Source organism: Thermochaetoides thermophila (assembly GCF_000221225.1).
Source record: "Thermochaetoides thermophila DSM 1495 unplaced genomic scaffold scf7180000011818, whole genome shotgun sequence".
NCBI lineage: Eukaryota > Fungi > Ascomycota > Sordariomycetes > Sordariales > Chaetomiaceae > Thermochaetoides > Thermochaetoides thermophila.
In genome coordinates this window covers 1,968,631-1,989,985 of record NW_006383034.1, presented here as the reverse complement: position 1 = coordinate 1,989,985, position 21,355 = coordinate 1,968,631, and the positions used below count along the sequence as shown (strand labels likewise).

At 51.6% G+C, this 21,355-nt stretch overlaps 5 protein-coding genes across 5 annotated transcripts; 3 read left to right on the top strand and 2 right to left on the bottom strand.

Annotated features, from left to right (window-relative positions):
- Positions 1–464: 464 nt before the first annotated feature.
- On the bottom strand, positions 465–2,042 carry CTHT_0045420 (uncharacterized protein; the record flags this gene model as incomplete). Its single annotated transcript, XM_006694865.1, has 1 exon — positions 465–2,042. The coding sequence occupies one exon, from the start codon at positions 2,040–2,042 to the stop codon at positions 465–467; it is 1,578 nt and encodes a 525-aa protein (XP_006694928.1).
- A 2,665-nt stretch (positions 2,043–4,707) lies between these two features.
- Positions 4,708–9,446, top strand: CTHT_0045410 (uncharacterized protein; the record flags this gene model as incomplete). Its single annotated transcript, XM_006694864.1, has 6 exons — positions 4,708–5,817; positions 5,872–6,508; positions 6,561–6,697; positions 6,807–6,840; positions 7,459–7,547; positions 7,602–9,446. 6 exons carry the CDS (start codon positions 4,708–4,710, stop codon positions 9,444–9,446), a joined length of 3,852 nt encoding a protein of 1,283 aa, XP_006694927.1.
- Positions 9,447–9,977: 531 nt separating this feature from the next.
- CTHT_0045400 (uncharacterized protein) lies at positions 9,978–10,697 on the bottom strand (the record flags this gene model as incomplete). The annotated part of the gene is made up of 1 exon (XM_006694863.1): positions 9,978–10,697. The coding sequence occupies one exon, from the start codon at positions 10,695–10,697 to the stop codon at positions 9,978–9,980; it is 720 nt and encodes a 239-aa protein (XP_006694926.1).
- Positions 10,698–15,118: 4,421 nt separating this feature from the next.
- On the top strand, positions 15,119–16,546 carry CTHT_0045390 (uncharacterized protein; the record flags this gene model as incomplete). Its single annotated transcript, XM_006694862.1, has 4 exons — positions 15,119–15,392; positions 15,448–15,934; positions 15,985–16,293; positions 16,357–16,546. The coding sequence occupies 4 exons, from the start codon at positions 15,119–15,121 to the stop codon at positions 16,544–16,546; spliced, it is 1,260 nt and encodes a 419-aa protein (XP_006694925.1).
- A 1,084-nt stretch (positions 16,547–17,630) lies between these two features.
- Positions 17,631–19,805, top strand: CTHT_0045380 (putative amino acid transmembrane transporter protein; the record flags this gene model as incomplete). Its single annotated transcript, XM_006694861.1, has 6 exons — positions 17,631–17,904; positions 17,978–18,217; positions 18,270–18,691; positions 18,769–19,037; positions 19,111–19,456; positions 19,506–19,805. 6 exons carry the CDS (start codon positions 17,631–17,633, stop codon positions 19,803–19,805), a joined length of 1,851 nt encoding a protein of 616 aa, XP_006694924.1.
- Between the last annotated feature and the right edge of the window lie 1,550 nt (positions 19,806–21,355).

The window sequence follows — 21,355 nt, the reverse complement described above, 5'->3', positions numbered from 1 at the left end:
GTGCTCTGAGTAGCATTGGACTCACTCGGGATAGATGTGAGGTATGTTTTGAAACTCTCAATCCTTCGGTGGAAGAGACTAAGTGAAATATAAACGGACTGTTCAGCATCGATGTCGGCGGCACACGAATAACTAGAGTGCTCCCGAGAAAACCGGGAGAGGGGTTGTGTTGTCGAGGGTTAGGAGCCTGTGCTGTGCGGTCGGATGTGGCTTGAGAAACAAGCAGCCTACCCAAAGTCCAAGCACAGATCGTTCCCGGGAAAGCACAGTGCCGATTTCATGCCTCTAAGGTTTCCTTTGAAGCGATCTAATAAGCTGAGTTTTAGGCAAGGAGTTATGTTGCCCTGGAGACAAAGTAAACAAATCGATTCCACTTATCCCCTGATCCATGAATAGTTTTACTGCCAACTGATTAACACCAAACCTCACGTTTAGCACCTTCAATCCTCACCATTAAACCCCCATCACGGACTTGAATCGTACACCCTCCCCATCGTACAAGCGCCATCCACCGTCTCGGCATCCACAACCTGGGCAATGATCCCATGGCTCCCAAACCGAACCAAGTCCCTTCCTCCAGTCGAACTCCGCTGGTCCCCATAAGGGAACCATCCGAACCTCCTTAAGCCATTCTCCGGATCGTTCATAAAAATGAGTAAATAGTCCTGCATCGCATATGCCACCTGTCTCTGAAACTCTGTCACCTCGGCCGTGTCCCCTATTGTCTCGAAAGTCCCCATAATCATTGGGATATCACTTGCATGGTACGCACCCAACCATGGATAAGGAGTCACACTCGAGAAGTTCCCGGCATATTGGTACCGGTACGTTGTTACTCCCGCCAATAGCCTCTCTTGAGTCGTATTACTGGCCATGCACACCCAGTTCAACACAGTTAAGGTATCGACATCCGTCTGGTTCGGCCCCTCCTCCAGATCAGCCGGCACAAAGGTAAGAGAAGCAGCCTCATTCGACGTTGCGCTCACCAGCACGGGAATACTCGCCAGTCTCCCCTGTATTGCACTCTGGGTGTAATTCTCAAACACCAGCCTCCCATCCGGGATGGGAAAGAAGAATGGCAGCAATGGTGTGGTACCATTCTCACGATATTGTCCAGCGAAGTTCATAATCTTGTTCATAGGAATTTGTCGCATGCATTGTAGCTCCGCAACCGGGTCATTTGGGAAGTCGCAGCCAAGGTTACGCGCAACGAAAGAAAAACCTGCTCCTACTTCGCTCTGTCCACCGAGACGAAGGAGGTTAAACATCGCTGTGCCAGACTGTAAGAACAGAGCGTGGGCGATTGGGTTCGAAGGGAACGCGTGCGCAAGCATATCGGCGCCTATGCCGCCTGCTGAGTGACCCCATAATGTAATGCGCGTTGGGTCTCCGCCGAAGGGGGCGATGTTGTCTCTGACCCATTCGAGTGCCGCCCTCTGGTCAAGCAGGCCGAGATTTTGTTCCGATAAGCCAGCTGCCCCGGGGAAGCCAGCTATGTCGAGACGGTAGTTGGCCACGACGACAATGTGTGACTGCGACCTCTCTACCCAAGGGGCTGGGTTCTGGAATGACACATCGATGCCGCCGATAGTGAACGCGCCGCCGGGGAAGAAGAGGATGACGGGGAGGTTGGAATATGAGGTTGCTGTGAGAGGAGCAAAGAGGGAGAGAAAAAGGCAGTCTTCTGAGGACGTACGTGCCACTTCACCTGGCAAGACAGGCTGCCCGTCGAGAGGGATAGAGAAGTTTGTCAAGAGGGCGGTAAAGACGACGGGCGTGCTGCTGAGATATTGTGTGCAGGATGGCGGGAAGGTGTATGAGAAGATTTGTTGTGTTGAGGGGGGCACTGGAACCGGAGGGAGCCATCTTAGTTGGCCTAGTGGCGGTTCAGCATAGCGGATGGCTCGAAATTGCCGGACATTTGGGAACACGGGGTCGATAAGGCCAGTATAGATGCCGGTGGTTGTTTGGACGGTGAGTTGAGCGAAGATTGATGGCACCTGGGCCAGAGAGATGAGGATAAGTGGGGTGATAGCCTTCATGTTGAGATGCTTCATGACATGGCCTCAACCCCACTGTCGTAAGTTTTATATCAGGTGGGTAGCGCGATAAGTCTTAGATGTTATCTAATGCCTGTTCCAGGAAAGACAGCCTAAACTTAGCAGACAAGGTTGAATCTGGCAATGATGCCCTTTCATGAACTCGTTGACAACAGTCATCAAATACAGTGTCGAGTCAACATGGAAAGCTCAGAAAGTCTAATTTCCAGCTCATTGCCAGGTTTCAGCTATCAAAACGATCCGGCTCCAATGGGAATGTGCGAGTGTTTATCATGAGAGTGCGCCCCTGATCCTTTTTAGGCAGTGATAGAAAGATCAAGAGAATGGATTTTGTTGTCCATATAAAAAAAAAGATCATCGCACCAAAAACAGCACAAGCATCATGACCTTCATGGGATTCCTCTTCGAACGTTCTGCATCACTCTGTTGCCTCAAGGTGTTGAGAGGAAGACAAACGGAAAGCGGCTTGAGGTCTCTTGTCGGAGTTTACCTCCGAACGGCCGAGTCCTGCTCTTGGCATACATCAATGACGTCCACAAGACGGCCGAAAGTTGATGAAATTTCGGAAGATCGTCTCGTCGATTCGATTGCCTGCTGGATGCCTTACTGACATCGGGAACTGGTCCGCAACACCAAAGCCTGCGGTAATGGATGATATACCAACTTTTGGGTACTCGTGGCAGTGTGTCAGGGGCTCTCAACAATACTGCATTTGTTTATCAGCCTTAAAACGTGCCGGTCCATATGGATTGAGAAAACCGTTTGCAGATTGTCCCCCCAGACTCATATCCTCCATATCCTCCAAGCACACTCCGTCGTCAGGAACCCCTTCCAGGCTGCTGACACACATCAACAAACCCTTCAACAGCTTCCTTACAGTTGTTTCAATCTCCTGAGCTCCCCACTTTCTTTCCCTAGAGCAAAGTGCCACGGTAGGCTCTCTTGAACCCAGCCATGCCCAGCAGTTGTGTAACAACGCACACACCCCATCATCCATGTACAACCCGGAAAGTCCTGGCTGCACGTCGCACGTGCTTGTGTACTGGCCACAGCACCAGCAGCGTGCGAAAGGAAAAGCCTGTGCGCCACTATCTCGCTTACTCCGTGCACCTGGACTCACTTCCTCGTGACCTGAACCCTGACCGCAGCCTGCAAGACAGATCTGGTCCAGCGTCGTCAAAGGCCCCGGTGCAGCAGATATGACGGCACAACGGTAACTCCGTGGCCGAGCCAATGAGGATCGATAGGCTTGCAGAGCACAGGACAGGGTGACGTGCAGTTCGTGAGAGGGATGGAGCGAGACCAAGCTGAGGGGCTGGGAAGGGTCAATGAGCGTCTTGATGAAGTTTGTCAGAGTTGTTGACAGCTCACGAAGAAGATCAATGACTGCTTGATCTCTGTATTAACTGGAATGTTAGCGAAGAAAACTCATTGTTTGCAGGGCCAGCTCACTGCAAACCCATTTGACATTAAAACGACCATCAATACAAATTGCCACCTCAGGTAGTCCAGCCCTTGTGCCCGAAACAGCGAAACAGAAACATCCTGGCAACACCCGCTCACACGTACACAACGACCACATCATCGTTCAGGTTCCATAAGGAACACCCAAGACAAGCCAATGCTTGTCTATGTCGTGCCATGCTTCCAGAATCCGAGCTTTCTCAGGGATAGGCCAACGAAAGCGACTCGACGAACCCGATTATCGGCAGGCTGCAGCTAACACCGCAGATAAACAAGCAAAGCAGCCGTGCGAGCGACCGACCGGAGTAGTTGGGTGTCATCGGAGAAAAATCATTCATTCAGTCTTGCTGCAGGAATATCCGAACTTGTGGCACACATAGTTGATTAGATGGCAACACTGCCAACAATGCCTGAGAAAACAGGGAAATAATAACAAAGGGCACAAATACCTTTATCAACCAGCAAATCAACATTTCCTCGTCGTCTGAACTATCAAAAAGCCAACATTTCATGATGGCTGGCATGAATGCTATCAGGTTTTGGGATTCTAGTGTGTTATGTGTGTGAGATGTAAAGGGATAGTCGAAGAACAATAACAAAGAAGGCGAGGCTGAATGGCTCTCAATAACAAAGTACTCTGCCTTGGGGTTGTTGCCTTCTTGATAAATGTCAGTCGCCTTGACAAGTTTCTGCCAGGCAGTCAACGCAACCTTCACCTCTTTGCTTTTACTTATTTATTTCCCATTCAGCTGCGGAAAATGCGCTTCTTCCACCTTTCCTAACGCGTGTGTGTTGGTTCCCAAGAACCAGCCTAGACGCGCGCTACACAAAGTGCGTAACACACGCCGGCTCGGTCTTGCCATCAGCAGTTTCTGCAAGACATTGAAAAACAACAAAGTACAAAGTACAAGTACCATATTCAACAGGTTTTGTTTCAATTGACTTGCTGGGGAGTAGGTGGTTAACGCTCACACCGGGGCTACCGATCGCGTTTCTCACAGCACAGGAACTGTTCCCCTCACCTTAAAGCCTCGTTCTTAGGGGATCCTGTTCTCTTTTCTTTTGCTTTTCTCTTTCTTCCTTTTCCCTCTCTTCTTTTTTCCTTCTTCTTTTCCCCCTTGGGTGTCATTCATTCCTTTTTGACACCTCCCCCCCCCCCCCCAAAAAAAAAAAAACGGCCAGAATGTTTTGGGGTACCATCCTGGTAGGCACCGTCACGGCCTACTGGGTCCTCCGCTACCTCTTTTGCCGTCTCATGTACCCTAAGCCACTCCCCGGTATCCCCTATATCGAGTCCTCTCTCGATCGTATCCTCGGCGACCTGCCTCAGATTAAGTCTCACAGTCGCATGACCAAGGAAACCACAGAGGGCATGTTCGCTGTCGCAAAGCGTCTCGGTTCTCCAATTGCTCAGCTCATCTTCCCGGTTTTTCAATCCCGTCGTATTGTCATTGTCGACGACCCCCGCGAGGCAGAGCACATCCTTTGTCATCGGCACCATGAGTTTGACCGGTCAATTGTCACCTCGCAATTTTGGCTTCCCCTCTTCCCTCACTCAACGATCGCGCAGGCTACGACGCCCAAGCTGAAGGCGCAGAAACGCCTCTGGGCAGGTACCATGAACACCAAGTTTCTCGACCGAGTGGTCGCGCCGAATATGTGGTACGCTTCAATGGAGCTCGTGGATCTCTGGCGGCTCAAGGCAGTTGCGAGCGACGGAAACGCGTTCGATGTGGCTAAGGACTTCTCAAATGCGGCTCTGGACGCGATTTGGGTGGCAGTTTTCGGTCAGCCGTTGGGTGTCCTTAAGAGGGAGCTGCACGATCTGGTCATGGTGTTGGCCAAGAAGCAAGGTATCAAACCTGAAATGTTCGACGGCGAGAAGTATCACACAGAGAATATGACTGCGACCGAGAAGAAACGAATGGAGAATGCTGCCGTGGTTCAGCAGGCAGTCACTTACATGAACGAGATCGTCTTGATGGGTTTCCGGTCCTTTTGGCCTGCGCTAACGTTCTCCCTGCTCAAGCTGTCGCCGACTTATCGCCGGTTCAAGAAGGTCACGTATGGCAAGGTCAAGGAGTTGATGGCTCAGGCGTGCCAGCGGTACCAGAGGGAGGTGATGCTCTTTGAGGCTGCCAATTCCGATGTCGAGGGCGAGTATCTGGATACGTGCGCTATGGACTTGGTGTTACGCAGGCAGATTTTGACGGCAAAGAAGGAGGGTCATCCCATGGGTGATCCGACGAAGGACCAGGCTATGCTGGAGGAGCTGTTACTTCTTTTGTTAGCAGTAAGTTCCTTTTCAGGATTGATTTTTACAATTCGGTTTTAACTGACTGTCCAGGGCCACGAGTCGACCGCCGCTGCACTCTCCTGGTTTACAAACCTCATCGCTCTGTACCCGAAAGTCCAACGTCAGCTCCGCCGAACTCTCGAGCTGGCTTTTTGCATGGATTCTGCTCCCTCGACCCCCTCCACTGATGCGATCAACAAGTTATTTAAGCTCCCTTCCGCCGCGCAGATTCTCGCGGCCCAAATCCCCTACCTCGACGCCGTCATGTACGAGACTCTGCGCTTCGCGCCCCCGACTGGTGCCGTCGTCCGTCAAGCGACAGTCGACACGACCATCCTGGGCTGTCCCATTCCCAAGGGCACCCACGTGATGTTGAACACACGCATTTTCTATCCCCCGAAGAAGCTCGAGACTCATGGCGAGCAGGCTGAAGATGTCGGTTTGGGCTTTATTGGGGGGATGGAGACTGCGGTACGGAGGAGGGACGTGTCCGTGGACAAGGGCCCATGCGGAATTACGAAGCTGAGTCGAAGCTGTACCCAGGGCTTCGAGCTTCTTAGGGATAGCTGGAGCCATCTTGAGCGTTTTGCGCCTGAGAGGTGGTTGGTCGAGAAGGATAGTGAAGTGGTCTTTGATGCGAACGCCCTGCCCAGCTTGGTGTTTGGCGGGGGTTATCGGGGGTGCTTTGGTAGGTTTGGTTTTGCCATTGTATTCGGCTTTTGCTGACTTTCTGTGTCTAGGCCGAAAGCTTGCCATGCGCGAGCTCAAGATCATGATCACGCTGCTAATCCTCAGCTTTGAGTTTCTTCCCATAGAGTCCGGGGAGTCGATCCTGGCCGGCGAGGAGAGGACTTTCCGTCGCCCCAAAACCTGCCAGGTGCGCTTGAAGCAGCTGTAACAATAATAATATCATGGGCGAGCGGTGATGTTTTTTTTCCTATTCATCATGTGAGGGATTTCTGAGCATTATAGAATCTACATTTTAGGCATTTATTGGGGAGTTGAGGTCACTGGTCAAAAGTTGGTTTGATGATTTGATCAGAATCCAAAGAGTTGTTGATATCACCAAGTGGTGGATCCGACTCAGCTGGAACTGAGCATCAAGTTACCGGTATTGAGTGGCATAGTCGCATAGGCGATCGACAGTAAATAACAGTGCGCTGTATTTAGCCAAGAGCAATAAATCAAGTAGTCTTTAAAGTCTTGTTTGGGTTAAGTGTAGTGATTTATTTTTTTGGTAGGCCAGGACCCTTTGTTGCTTTCGTTGAGTCACGGTCAATGTGTTAGGGTTAGGGTAGCCCTTAAGTCCTTGTTCACACTGGGGTTAGGGTTGCCAAAGCGATGAGGCATAAATGAGGTATAAATGATTTGTGGCACGACAAAGTACAAGTTAAGACAAAGGTTAATATCAAACAAGGTTGACATATTGATTTGAAGCCAAAAATAAAGTGCATATTTGTTGCTGGTAATCCTGTTACCCAGTACCCGTTGAAGGATGTGTGTTTGTGAAGGCTAGGGTTTTGCAAACGCAAACATCGTGCTTGAACCACTTTTCAATCCATTTCGTCCAATGGAATTTGGGCGCTTCCCCAAGCTCCCGAGCGCCCCGCTGACCTCGTAACGATGCGTCTCTGCCAGCTCGGCTCCTGGCACTCGACGACGACATGTCGAATGCCTATGTCATTCAACAATTTCAGCTGACTGTCGACGCCTCAGCGCAGAGCACTGTACGGATCAAAGCTTATATCAGATTTTTGCCAGATGTATGCTGATGACCACAGGAAGTAGTCCAACGCGCAAGGCGTCGCCGCGTCCACCCTCGCAAAAACAAGACGACAGAACAGCCCCCGCAAAACCCGCTTTCGTTGCCGCCGGCCCAGGAACCTGAGCAGACATTAGACGAAGTCTCACCCGACAGAGAGCCATCGCCTTCTGCTCAACTTCAAGTCGAGCAGACCCAGGCAGCACAGGCAGAACTTACGCAGGAGCAAGCGCGAACCGCTGAGAACAATGCTGCCGCTGCCACAACAACAGAGCGCAGTCGTCTCGGGCCCAAGCCCAAGGACCCAACAAAACCGCCGCGTAAGCGAACCAAGAACCCACCAGAATATGTTAAACGGATGAAGTTGTACCAAGAAATCGACAAGACTGTCACCCCTGAGCAAATCGAGCAAGCAAAGCGCAACTACGAGCGCATCTATCGCCACCAGCAGATCCACAAGCTGTACCACAGCATTGACGACTATGGCAGCGCCGAGTACCTCCGTCGGCCGGGCTACCTGCGGCTGACCGCCCCGTTATTAGAGGCCAAGAGGCAGATGATGGCCCAGCAGCCTGGACAATGGCAGACGCCGGATCTTGAGCCGCATGAGGTCATGGAGCCGGTTGATTTGTCGAAGGTGCCTGCACCGGGGACGTTGTATGATCCGAACGGCTTGCCGTATTCGCAGCCTATTACGGCTTTGCAGTTGCCGAAGGTTAGACCGACGCTGTGTCTGGGCCCGTATGACACGTTTGAAGAGGGGAAAAATGCAGCGATCCAGTATGCTGTGGTGCAGGGATACATGCTCATCCAGCAGTCTTCTGTCCGTGAGAAGGATAAGGACGGCAAGTACCTGCGCGACTCACCCATTTTGCGTGTGGATCTGCTGTGTGATAGGGCTGGCCAGTGCTACAGCCAGGCGAAGACTGATCGGCGACGGCCAACGCACAAGCTGGGGTGTCCGGCACATTTGGTCCTGCTCAGGAGGAGGCGTGATGGGAATAAGTGGTTCATTGATCCCAGGTGCGAGTACCATAACCATGATCTTGTGCCGGATGATATGGAGAGTATCGCGGCGTATCGGCGGTGGAAGAGACAGATGGAGGGTCTACCTAAGGAGACCAAGCATGAGGCGTATCTAAGGTTGCGAGCGAGGAAGATGAAGTTTGCTGGACAGGGCCAGGCCGGTACCAGTCAGGGAGTGTCAACGTCTCAGTCATCCGCACAGACGCCGATTCCACAAACGTCCCCTCAGCAGATGATGTCCACGCCAAGTCTAGCATCACAGGCGGCATACGCACAACAAGCTCTCCAGCATCACCAGCATCGGAACATGTCTGCTCAAACCTTGCCCCAGACAAGCTCTCAAGCCATGCTGTCCTACCAACAGCAACAACAGACCGCAGCTCGAATTCCCTCCCCACAATCCCTCCCTCCACTTCATTCCCAGCATCAGCAACAACAACAACCACCCTCTCAACCCACCCAACAACAACAACAACAACGACAACAACAACAACCGCCTACCCAATCCCAATCCCAATCCTGTCGCCAACAAAACCAACCACCCCCCAACCCAACCTCCCCTCTCCACATGGCCGCCTTCAAAGGCCAGCTCAAGATCCTCACCATGCTTCTCGACCGCGGCGCAGACGTTAACATGCTCGATGGGACAGGGCGCACACCCCTGCACTGTGCCATTGAGGGAAAGCAGCTCCGTGCTGTCCAGATGCTGGTACTGCGGGGAGCAGATATCTCCAGGGAAAATAGCGACGGGCTGAGTCCACTGCATATGGCTGTTGAAAGCGGAGAAGAGGAAGTTGTGGCGGTTTTGTTGGATAGGGGGGCGGATCCGAATCGGTAGGTTCAGGAAAGGGGTCTAGTGTGAGGTGAAGGCTGCCTGAAATGGTGCGTTTGTCAGCATCTGGTTACTATTGTTCCTTGCTATGGCATCTGCATTGCTCTTTTGCTTTGGGATCTTTGCATTACTTTGGGAACGCCGGTCTAAGCCTGGTGTATGGTTCATCGTGTTACCATTGTCGTGTTGAGTCCAGTCTAGCATCAGTAATATCCTAACGGTATCTATTCATTGCTGTCATGGTCATAGATCCGAAATACCGGAAGCAGTCTTCAAAACAAAACTCGTAAATCATAATCCATAGCCCGATATTTTAGCGGTCTTCATCCCAGCGTGCGCCCCGGTCTCAAGCAAAAGAAAAATCATCATCCGAAACCCAAACGCCATCGCTGCCTTGTCCATAACTCCCCAGCCTGTCAAACCAAGTTCCATTCTCAGCCAAAACCCGTCAAAGAACGAAGTTGTGTCCCCCAGCTCATGTTTCTATCCCGGCTCCCTTCCCTATGCCAAAGTTATCCCATCAACTATCCAATCATGTCACTTCTTTCCAACGGCCTTATTAACGATCCTCTCCGCCAGCAACCCGCCCAACGCACCAACAACTTCCATGGCCAAATCACTCTTCCCATTCTTCTTCTTCCTGTAGTCCCTCTCATAATAATCATCCTCATCATACCCCCTTCTCCGTTCATGCCCCCTGTCCCTGCCCCTCTCATAATTCTCATAATCTCGTTCCCGATCCTTTCTCCCGAAAAGACCCTTCTCCGCCGCAACCTCCCCCACAGCAGCCCCCAGTGCCGCGGTCGCTACCTTCGCGCCCTTAAGTGGATTCCACGGGCCGGGCTTGGTGTGCTGGTGTAAGGCTGCCGCTCCTCCAGCTTTGAGGGCTGCGAGGGTCGCGCGGCGGATTAACTTCGTGTCAATGGGCACCTCGCCCACGATCGGCAGCGTTGCTGTACGAGTTGGCTTACGCTGGGCTGGGGGGAGAGAACGGGAACGAGGGTTCTTCGGACTGCGGTGGGAGGACTGCGGGGGATAATAGTTGTGGTTGCGGGATGGAGAGGCGGGGCGACGGTGGTCGCGGGAGCGGGGGCTGCGATGAGTGTACTCGCGTTCATAGTCGGAGTGGGAGGCAGCTGAGGAGACGGAAGGGGAGCGACGCTGTTGGCGGTGGGAGGAGCGGGTGCACCGCGAGGGGCGAGCGTCATAGTCGTGGTCGTAGGAGTCGTAGTCGTAGGAGTCGTAGTAGCGGGGCATTTTGGTATCTGGTCTCAGAGTCGAAGTTGTAAGATGGCTTTAGTTGAGCTGGGCCAAGTTGCTTTGAAAGAGCGACTTTGTGAGTGCCACTCGCTGCTTCGTAAAGAGAGTATGAACGACGATGATGAGTTTGAACTTTCCTTGCTCCTCAACCTTTGCCTACGAGAAGGAAAATCTGATTTTGTGTGACTGTGCCTTGTGATCTTCTGTGTGACAGCCTCTCACGACCTCACCGTCTCATCAGCAGGGCAACATTCTTATACCCATCACCAGAGAGGTAACCAGCCGCCACCGTCAGCGGGAGACCTCCAATGAGATCATCGTGCTACTGGCGCGGTGTCTGCCAAGCCCTGTTTAATTGGCCCCGGTGGCCCACTCGGCGGCCGCCCAGCCGGCCCCGCTAAGGCAGGTAGTCAGTGTGGCAGCGCAGGTGCTGTCCATTCGGCGAGCGGCCACGAAGGTGAAGACTCTAGCTGAATGTGACGATTGGCTGGTTGCGACTGGTGTAGAGGGGAAACGTGGACTGGTCATGGAGTTAACACGAGGGTAAGGTTGGAGTCGGTGTTGCCGTTGTCGTTGTTGAGTGGTAGTCTGAGGGTTGAGGGAAAGGCTTCACGTGGGGTTTTGCGTGGAGGAGAGAAAGCTGTGTTTGCGGTGATGTGAAGATTTTGATTGATGGTGTGGGCAAGGCGGATTCATATTTTTGGACGGCGATACATATGCAATTTCACTTCACAAGGACTTAAACTGTTCAATGAGATCCGAGATCTTGGTGTAAGTGGCAAGCCAAGCTTGGAGGCCCACTCATTCATTGGGTGGCTTTTCAGGACGTCGAAAATCACACCAGTCTTGTTATTGACTCAACCCAATGTACATGACTTCTGGAATATCACGTATAAGAGAGGACTATTCAAAAATTTAATGTTGCTTAAAATCGGTTTGACCAATTTTTGGTCTTCAATAAGGTATTAGCGGTGTGCCTATATTACTGGTAGAGAGCAGCGAGGTGCATGCAAGGTACAAGGCACAGATGAGGGAAGTTTCCAATGCTTGGCAGCGATGTAAACAGGCGGATCTTCTTTTTCAAGTTTCATTCAACTGCCAGGCAGTAGTAAAGCACATTACAGAAGCCTGAAGCATGTCTATGAGAGGTCCAGGCTGGGGGAGTTAAAATCACTCTACAAACGAATGCTTGAGTTCACACTCACATGATATATGACAAGGAGAACAGCCACACTGGGTGCTCTTGTTCCATTCCCGAATCCGTTTTCCGATATCAGTGTGTCAGATCGAGATGATAACAAACCACATAGCCATTTCTTCGGAGAAAATGTCTCTGTCTCAACATATATGTCAGCAACAGTGTGCTCAGCGGTCAATTCGATGGTTAACAGATGAAGACATGGGCTTACACTCTGACTACTGTCATCTTCAGGGAACTCCCTTTGAAAATCGATCAATATATTCTCAGCTCAACTTTCTGACCTTCAACACGCCCACAATGAAAAATCTAAATCAAACCAGAACCCAGCTCTATTTACAAAGCCTTGACAAAAGTTCATCACGAAATATTTATCAACAGCTCAACTTCCAGCTTGACTAGAATTTTTGCACGATGAAATGTTTGTGAACTGGAATTCCGAGCCTACGATCAGTCTGGAGTGACGTAGGAAGGGTAGCTTTCACGAGTACCTGCACAGTCAATCCCTCCCTCCCTCCCTCCCCCCCGTAGTACCAATTTACTTCAGCCTGCGGTGCTTGTGCTCATCGCTGCAAGCAATCATGGAGTGACGGCCCAGGAAGTAACCCAAGCGAAAATATTCCGGCCTTGAATGAACCAGATAGTGCACTGCTGGGAGCTGAGACTCGAGAAAACTCTGTGATGGGGATCCCAGGGCGTTGCAGCGCTGCACTATTGGGCGTGACCGAGTAAGGATCGCAGGGCCCCTGTGCGGCCGGGGGACATACTTCTCAGGAGCCGGCAGAGGTTTGTTGCCAAGTACTTTAAGGATGAGCAGCAAGGCCATCAGGTGGCCATTCGGGAGATGAGGAAACAGAAGCTGATGCTGACAGTGAGATATCCCTCTTAAGAGGTGTTTTAAGAGGTGTTGAGACTGGACAGAGACTACTTTGTTGACGGAGTATAAGTGGCTGAGAGGAGCCTTGCATATCACTCAAATCCTGAACTGGCCGGATCCGTACCCCAGCAATCATCTTCATCAAGACCGAAATCTGATTCGATGGCCGCCACAAGTACCAAGTCGCATCATGTTGCTCGAGTACCTCCCTTGCGGAAAGCCTTAACAAAGTTCGGACCAAACGTTGGGAGTTAGACACCGATATTCCCAGCTTAGCGCTTTTGCTACTGTTTCGATGTTGTGTATGTCATCTCTTCTGTTTTGCTTCTTTTGTTCATAGTGTCCAGCACCACCGTGCAGTTGAGTCACAAAACATTCGAATTTCGGACAATGGCTAAGAGCTGCATCGCCATGCAATATCCTCGAAAAAGTGATCCAAACATTAGGCGCTACATCACGAACAAGTGAAAGGTGGCTCATTACGCTCCTGTTCATCCAAACCTCAACTTCAGGTCAACAGGTCAGCGAAGAGGCAGATCCGACCCGAGCAAGAAGAAATATAACCATTTTGATCTTGATCCGACTAATGGTAAGTCAACTCTCCAAACATAGTTGGTGAAATGATCGCTCCCAAAAACGCAGTGTTTCATCGGGGGTTACAATATCGGTCCCCCGCATGAAGACCACAGCGATCTTCCCGTCTTCGAAGAGAGAGACTTTGGCTTGGCTGGAGAAATTGGCAGTAATGTTCACCGTAATGCGTACGGCTTCCAATCTGTTCAATCCAATCTTCACGGATGAATCCATGTCCTGACGTGATCCCCTTTCCTATGTAGGAGGAAGAAGTGGCAGTTGTGGATATGCGGGAAAGCCAACAACTACACACCTGTTAGTCCAGTCTGGGTGATGCCCAAACGCTCTCACGTTGAGTACTAACATAAGCTCTCTTAGGAACAATTCTCGCTCGAGTGGGAATGTGTTCGTGCCGACCCCATCACGACCGTACCCGTCCCCTAGACTGCCGGCCAGCGCGGTGCAGATATGGACATCTTCCAGGTCGGCATGGTAAATGCTCGCTTAACCACAAACCACAGTCTCCTAGTCTCATTCTAACCCCCCATCCCTTGGCACTACCAGTGCATGTCTCCGCCATAACGCACTGCTACCCACCAGCGACACCAAACCGGAGGGAAATTACATCGCACTATCGTGGCGGCGAACCATACACTGGCACCTCAGAGGACGCCTTCCTGCTCGGTCCAGCCTTCAATAATGTTTACCCCATGTTGCGGCTGTACATCGCATGGTGTACGTACGACAACCCTAGGGCGTGGCTGAGGGCGAACGTCCTGCTGCGGTGGATACCCAGATTGCGTTGATCCATCCCCCGGGCGCTCAGAAGAGGGCGAACATTGGGCAGTAGACGCAGTAGGCTTTTAAGCTGCACCCGAATCAACGGTCGAGGAGGCCAGTTGTTTGGGAACATCTACGCGGTAATCGGGACTAGGTGGGTAAGGGGTATTTTACGTTGTTTGGATGAGTAAAAATGCATACACATGTGACGGCTGCTTGGATGTTCGGCATAGATTTGAAAGTAGATGTTAATCATGATAGAAGCCAGACCTTGGTTTGTAGACTCAGTCAGAGTGCTCAGATATCCCCGGCGAAAGAAATGACGACCAGAAGCACTCCGAAACGTATGTTCCCTTGGAAGTTGAGTTGCTACTCTTGCCTTCCAATATTTTGCCCAGAATTTCAAGCTCCACCTCGCTAGTCTAAGTCATTGTTCGAATTGGTTGGAGTGGTGATGGGATTAAGTTCGCTCAAAAATATCCCTGCTTCGACGTCATCGACCTCTGACCAGTGCCTGAATTCTCAGCATTCGTCCGTCTAGCACAGTAACAATCTTCTAACCATGAAGTTACAGCCAACTCCCATGAATTGCTTGATTCCTTACTATCCGACAATTGACGACAACCTTTTTGTCATTTCCACGATGCGGGACTCGTTCGATCAGGAACACACAGACCAATGATTGCAGCAGCCGGGGTCTGTGCAACACTCGTGAGAGAGCACCATCCAAGCACGCATCGTAGTGGCGGAAATGGCGACATCGATTTGCTCACAGCGCGCTCACCGGGCTGCAGAACCACATGCAATGCTACCTGAAGGGTAAGCTCCCGGCCGGCAAGCTTCGAGCTCAATCTTAACAGCAACCATCAGGGAGGGAAATAAATACATGACTGCTGCTCAACTTTCGTTTTGGCTTTACATCATGCTCGACAGCTGAACCCACACCTCTCATGAACTTCACCTCACTTCAAGAATCAAACTTCATCAAACATGACAGCAACAGAGGCCACCTCTCCCCCAGCATCCGGCCCTCCGGGCCAGCCAGACATCAGCTACACCCCCGATCACGGAAAGTACCTTGCTCGAGCAAGACGCCGTCTCGAGACCGAGAAACTCCAGAAAACCCTGCCTCCTGCCTTTCCTGAACAGTTACACTCTGACCTCGCCTGGGACGGCAATGACCTTCATGAACGATATGACTGGAATTACTATCTCACGGAAGAAGACCTCAGGGAGGTTGATGCTGCGTTGCAGCATTTTAAATGTACCCCTCCTCATCCAGCCTGTCTCTTTTAAATATCAAATCTGACTCCTCCTAGCGCTCAATCTGCCCCTTGGTCACCTTACCCAAAAAACGTTCCCTCTCCCTACGCTTCACGGCATACTACGTGCGATTTCCTACGAACTTCACTTCGGCCATGGCTTCAAAGTTCTCCGGGGCCTGCCCGTGCACAAATATTCCCGGCTCGACAACATCACTATCTACGTCGGCCTCTCGGTACACGTCGCCCCTGTCCTCGGCCGACAAGACCACCAATTCGACGGCAAGGAAGCAGACGTCATCCTGGCGCATATCAAGGACCTCAGCTCGGAGGTTGATACGTCCAAAATCGGGGCCCCTGCATATACGAGTGAGAGACAGGTGTTTCATACGGATGTGGGGGATTTGATCGCGTTATTTTGTTTGTCTGAAGCGGCAGAAGGGGGCAAGAGTTTCCTGGCGAGTAGCTGGAGATTGTATAATGAGCTGGCTGCGACCAGACCGGATTTGATACACACTTTATCGGAGCCGTGGGCGGCCGACACGTATGTAGAGGCTTATCGAGCACTTCGGAGTCGATACTAACGCCAAATAGCTTCGGCAAAGTACCCGGGAAGCCGTACATCCTCGCCCCACTCTTACACCACCAACCCGCTACCGAAACAACCCCTGAACGATTGATCATCCAGTATGCGCGGCGGACATTCACAGGGTACTGGGGCCTGCCACGGTCGTATAACATCCCTCCCATCACGGAAGCCCAGGCTGAAGCCCTTGATGCTCTGCATTACACTGCCGAGAAGTACGCTGTGGTGCTTGACTTTAAGCAGGGTGATATTCAGTATGTCAATAACTTGAGTATCTTCCATGCTAGGGGGGAGTTTAGGGATTTGCCGGAGAAGAGGTACGTGCCCTGCTATTAGTTTTGGGAGTTGGACAGAGAGGGAGTGCTGACCTTGTGAAATAGGAGGCATCTTGTTCGATTGTGGCTGCGAGACCCTGAGTACGCGTGGAAGACACCTGAAGTGTTGCAGGACAAATGGGATCGGGTGTATAAGGGGGTGACGCCGGAGAAAAGTGTCTTCCCGTTAGAGCCGTATATTAGGAGTGCGAGTAAGGGGGAGGTCAAGCCTGAAGGCGACCAAGATGCCATGTGAAGGTGATGGGTTGAATAGTTGGGGTTGTAGAGCTGCAGGTAGGTCAGCTGTGAGTCACTGAGCATGTCATCATGTTGTCTGATTTTGGGTTCTTAATGCAATGGAGCATCTGGCAAGAGGGTATCGAACTCTCGATGGATGATACTCACAAGGCGTCTTAAGGTGAGCAGGAGTCTACTTCGTCAAGAATTGTTTTGGACATCATTTCCTCGACAGCTATAGGGCCATGTGCATTGAGGGTGATGACATCCACACGTTAGCAACAGCACTCACGAGGAAAACAGAGCATTGGAAGCGCTTGGATGCGAGAGACTGACATTATCAGCCACAGTGTTTACCAAGAGTATAGGAAAAGACTTAGATGGTGAAGACTGACACCGAATACTCCAAAACACAGCCCACTGCATAAGACAAGCACCTAAGAATGTCCAATTCGAAACGATTTCGTTCTTACTGTACCACGAACCGTTCTCTTTTCCTAATGACGTTATCTGCTGCTGGTAATTCGCAACGGCTTGTCGGCTTGTACAACCTTCCCCGATCGGCAGGAGGGTTGCCGGTGAAACTCACGTAGGAGCATTGTCCCGGCAGATGCTACGGTACGATAGGCTTCCCGTTGACCTTAGATTGTTGCAAAGGATGTCGTAAGAGCAAAGCGCCGGCGAGGCTTAGATGGCAATTGGGGGAGAATTACTGTGGAGTGATTATAGACGGTCCTTTAGGTGAGCCTGACAGCCATTGTGGTCGACAACTGCCTGAACAGAGGACTCGTTTGACGTCATGATACCTAACAGTAGGAAAGGTAGCAGATAAAACATAGAATTCAGGAGGTTTCCTGACCTCATTGGCCTGTCAAGGTGCACGGAAGCAGCAATATGCATCCGTGCGACGACGTATAAGATATAAACTTTCCCTAGGCGGTCTGCACCCTTAATGTCTCACCCAACCCACACAGGGCTCATAACCCGGTTATCGTGATATAAATAGATGCTTACTATCAAGGATTTCCGGTTTTTCAGACAATCCCAACTCATTAGCTCTTACTCTGGCCTCCAAATACTCTTGAGCCGCATCTACTATTACAATGCCCGAAACACTCGCTAATCCATTCCCCTCACCCTCTTTCGAAAACCCAACTTCTAACCCAAAACTCGAACCGTCAACGGCCATAAGGGAGGTAACAGATGGCAGCCTAAAATATACACTCGAGCTCGGAAACAATGACTCGCCGCCATCCTACCAAGAAGCATCCGGCGCCCCCGTTGAGCGGCACTCACCGCTCGGATATGAAGTCGGGGCCGCGACAATTATCTTCCTCAATGTGAGCAAGATGATTGGAACGGGGATTTACTCGACACGTAGGTCCCTTCTCCCTACACTGCTTCTACCAGGACAGTAATATGCTGAGAGGATTGACTGACACGGAAAAAGCGAGTCCCATCCTTAAGGGAACCGGCTCCGTCGGCCTAAGCATGATCTACTGGTTTCTCGGCTTCCTCCTCTCGCTTGCTTCACTCTGCGTCTACCTCGAGTACGCAGCATACTTCCCTAACCGGTCTGGATCAGAGGTCGTGTACCTGGAACAAGCGTATCCAAGGCCGAAGTGGCTTATCCCAACGGCGTTCGCATTCCAGAGTGTGGCGCTGTCGTTTAGCAGTGCGAATACCATCGGTGAGTTGCCTTCTGCCATTTAGGAGTTGAACAAGTGCTGATGATAAGTCAGTCCTGGCTCGCTATCTCTTCCGCATAAGCGGGCACACCCCAACCGACTGGCAACTCATAGGCGTCGCCGTGGCAGGCTACACCCTGGCAACACTCTGTAAACCCTCCCCCCCCCTTCCCGATATTCCCCCTTCCTACACAATTCTCCCATTAACCCTGCTTCACGAAGTCGTAATCTTCCATACGCGCTTCTCCTACCGCATCTCCAACGCAATCGGCATCATCAAAGTTCTCACTCTCATTTTCATCTCCATCACCGGGTTCGTCGTGCTGGGCGGGCATGTCAAAGCTGTCTCAGATCCAAAAGCCAACTTTGTCGATGCTTTTGTGGGACGCGCAACACCGTATGGGTTGCCGAACGCATTGTACAGGATTATTTTCTCTTATACTGGGTTTGAGAATGCGTTTAATGTTGTTAACGAGGTCAAGGGACGCTTCAGCGGTCCTCTTTACATCTTCTGCGCCTAAAAAGGGGAGGAATAGCTAACATTGCGATGCAGAATCCCGTCAAACAACTCCGGCGCAATGGCTTCCTCTCCCTGACCATCGTGGCCATACTCTACGTCCTTGCGAACATAGCTTACTTCAGCGCAATCCCGAAAGATGAGCTTCGCGAAGCCCGCGAAATTGCAGCAAGCCTGTTCTTTCAGAGGGTATTTGGCTCTAGCAATGCAGTTCGCGGGCTTAACTTTCTCATTGCACTCAGTTCCTTCGGGAATTTGCTCGCTGTTCTGTTGGGCTCGTCTAGGATGCTAAGAGAATGTGGAAGGTATGTTCTGACCTACCAAACCCTCCGCTGACTGTCGAGTAGCACTTACTGACGATCGCGTTTGACGCCAAAGACAAGGCGTTCTCCCTTTCCCCTCCTTCTGGGCATCGACCCGCCCTTTCAACACCCCCCTCGGCCCCTACCTCACCAAGTACACCTTAACAGTCCTCATGATCCTGGCCCCTCCGGCCGGTGACGCCTTCAACTTCGTCACCGACCTACAAGTCTTCCCAAGTGCATTCTTCAGCGTCCTTATGGCAGTCGGGCTGTACGTCGTGCGCTACCGACGTAAGAGGCTGGGTCTTACGCGCAAGGACACCCAGTTCTGGGCATGGGATGTCGTGGTAGTGTTTAACATCTTCGTTAATTTGTATCTGCTCGTCATGCCGTGGTACCCGCCCGAAAAGGGACAGGGAGATGTGAGTTTTTGGTATGGGACTTATATCGTCACCGGAATTGGGATGTAAGCTTCCTCCTTCTCTCCCCTACACTGCTCACGGTCGGAAAACTGACAAGACCAGCATCATCGGCTGCGGCGTCTATTACTACCTATGGATCTGGGCGATTCCCAGGCTACGGGGGTACTGCATCCGCCAAGAGACGCTGGCATTGGAGAATGGAGCGCAGAGCCATCGGCTGGCGAAGGTACCTGTTGCTGAGGTGGCACAATGGGATGCAACCCATGATGCAGTCGGCCGTTCAATTGGCACCCAGGCGGGTAGCTCATCGGGGTCTGGACCTATGACTGGATTGGAAGAACAACGTTGAGGTTCGAAGCCTGGTGAAGATCCGATTTTGATTCAATGAGACCTTCTATCGCCGTGGAACTGATACGGAGCCTGTTTCTTAGTCTTATTTTGTGTTTACTTCATGAATCCATCTTTGATGACTGCTTTCTTCCCTCGGTGTAGGCAACACCCCCAACAAAGAGCTCTGAGAGTCTTGGTTAATTGTTGAAACCTCTCGGTCTAGAACAACCTACCTTGTATAAACTGCCTATTTCAAGCTCCCACCCTTTGCGCTCCCCCATTCAGCTTTGCTCCCTTTTCAGCTCCCAGCACTACATCCTCTTGGCACCGGGGAACCACACCGTGCATCGCTCCCGTCGATCGTTGCATTACCCAAACGTTGTCAATTCAGCCCATTCCCTCACCCACGAGCCCCTTAAACCGTTAGGTAATCTTGTGCAACACCATTGGTTTCCTCTCCTTGCTGCGCGGCTGAGCGTCGTCGCGTGCAAGGTGGGGTACATAAGGTGGGGTACCTAGGAGAAGCGATCCGGGCGCGGGCTGGGGGACAACGGTCAATCGGGGGGACCCCACTGCACAATGCAGACTGCGAGCGAGGGGTAGAGGAAATGATGGGATGCTCTTCACAGCTCTTCAGTTCGCATGCAGAAAATATCCCCTTGGCGTCGTACAGAACCAGTCTGCAGCAGAAACTGGTCCCTTTTTTGTTTTTGCGAAGCGGTGCCAAGCACGGCCCTTGAGGATCTCGACCGGTCGTAGGATAGGGGTCTTGATCAAGATCGCGACGGATACTCAAAGCGGGGATGACCCAGCAAGATCACAGGCTTGCCAAGAAACGTGCACACTTCCGCAAACGCTCAAGGCCGAGCACCAATCAGGCGACGAATCCAGACACTGGAAGGATTTCCAAGAGACATCGACGGGATCTTCTTCTGTCGCTCGATCTTAACAATGAAGGATGTTGTACAGCACATGGACAGTACGAGACGAGGTCGAGATCGTACCATGACGGCCCGAAACAGATCGCGATCAGATGTACCCATAGGGAGCCTATCCTCGACCGTTGTCGGCTGCAACCCGCAGCAAAAAAAAAAATGGAGCCGCTAACATTGCCACCGGTTAACACCAGCAGCGCTACATGAGGTATGCAGCAACATCACGCGGAGGCGATTGGTGGTGAGATGATGACCCGGCAGGGCGATAAGCCAGGGTGCGAACCAGGGCTGGACCTTGGCCTTCGGGTTTGCTCAAGTGCCAAGCACCAACTTCGGTGTTCACCTCTTCGATTGATCCTCGAGAGGGGCAAATGAAGCATCCAAGTGCGGGGAAAGAAAGTGATCAAGAACAAAAGCATAAGAACAAAATATGAAGCAAAATGTAAAAATAGCGTGTCGTTTCCTCGAAGATAGCAAGAGGAGATTTCACGGCCCGTATCTCAGTTTTTATCCGAGCATCGGAAGCATAGTGCATCGCTATCGCCGTGCATCCAACCCGTGCCTGCGCTCTGGGTGGCATGCAGCTGGGGAGTCGTCACAGCTGATTTCCTGTTCTGTCCCAGAACCTTGAAGG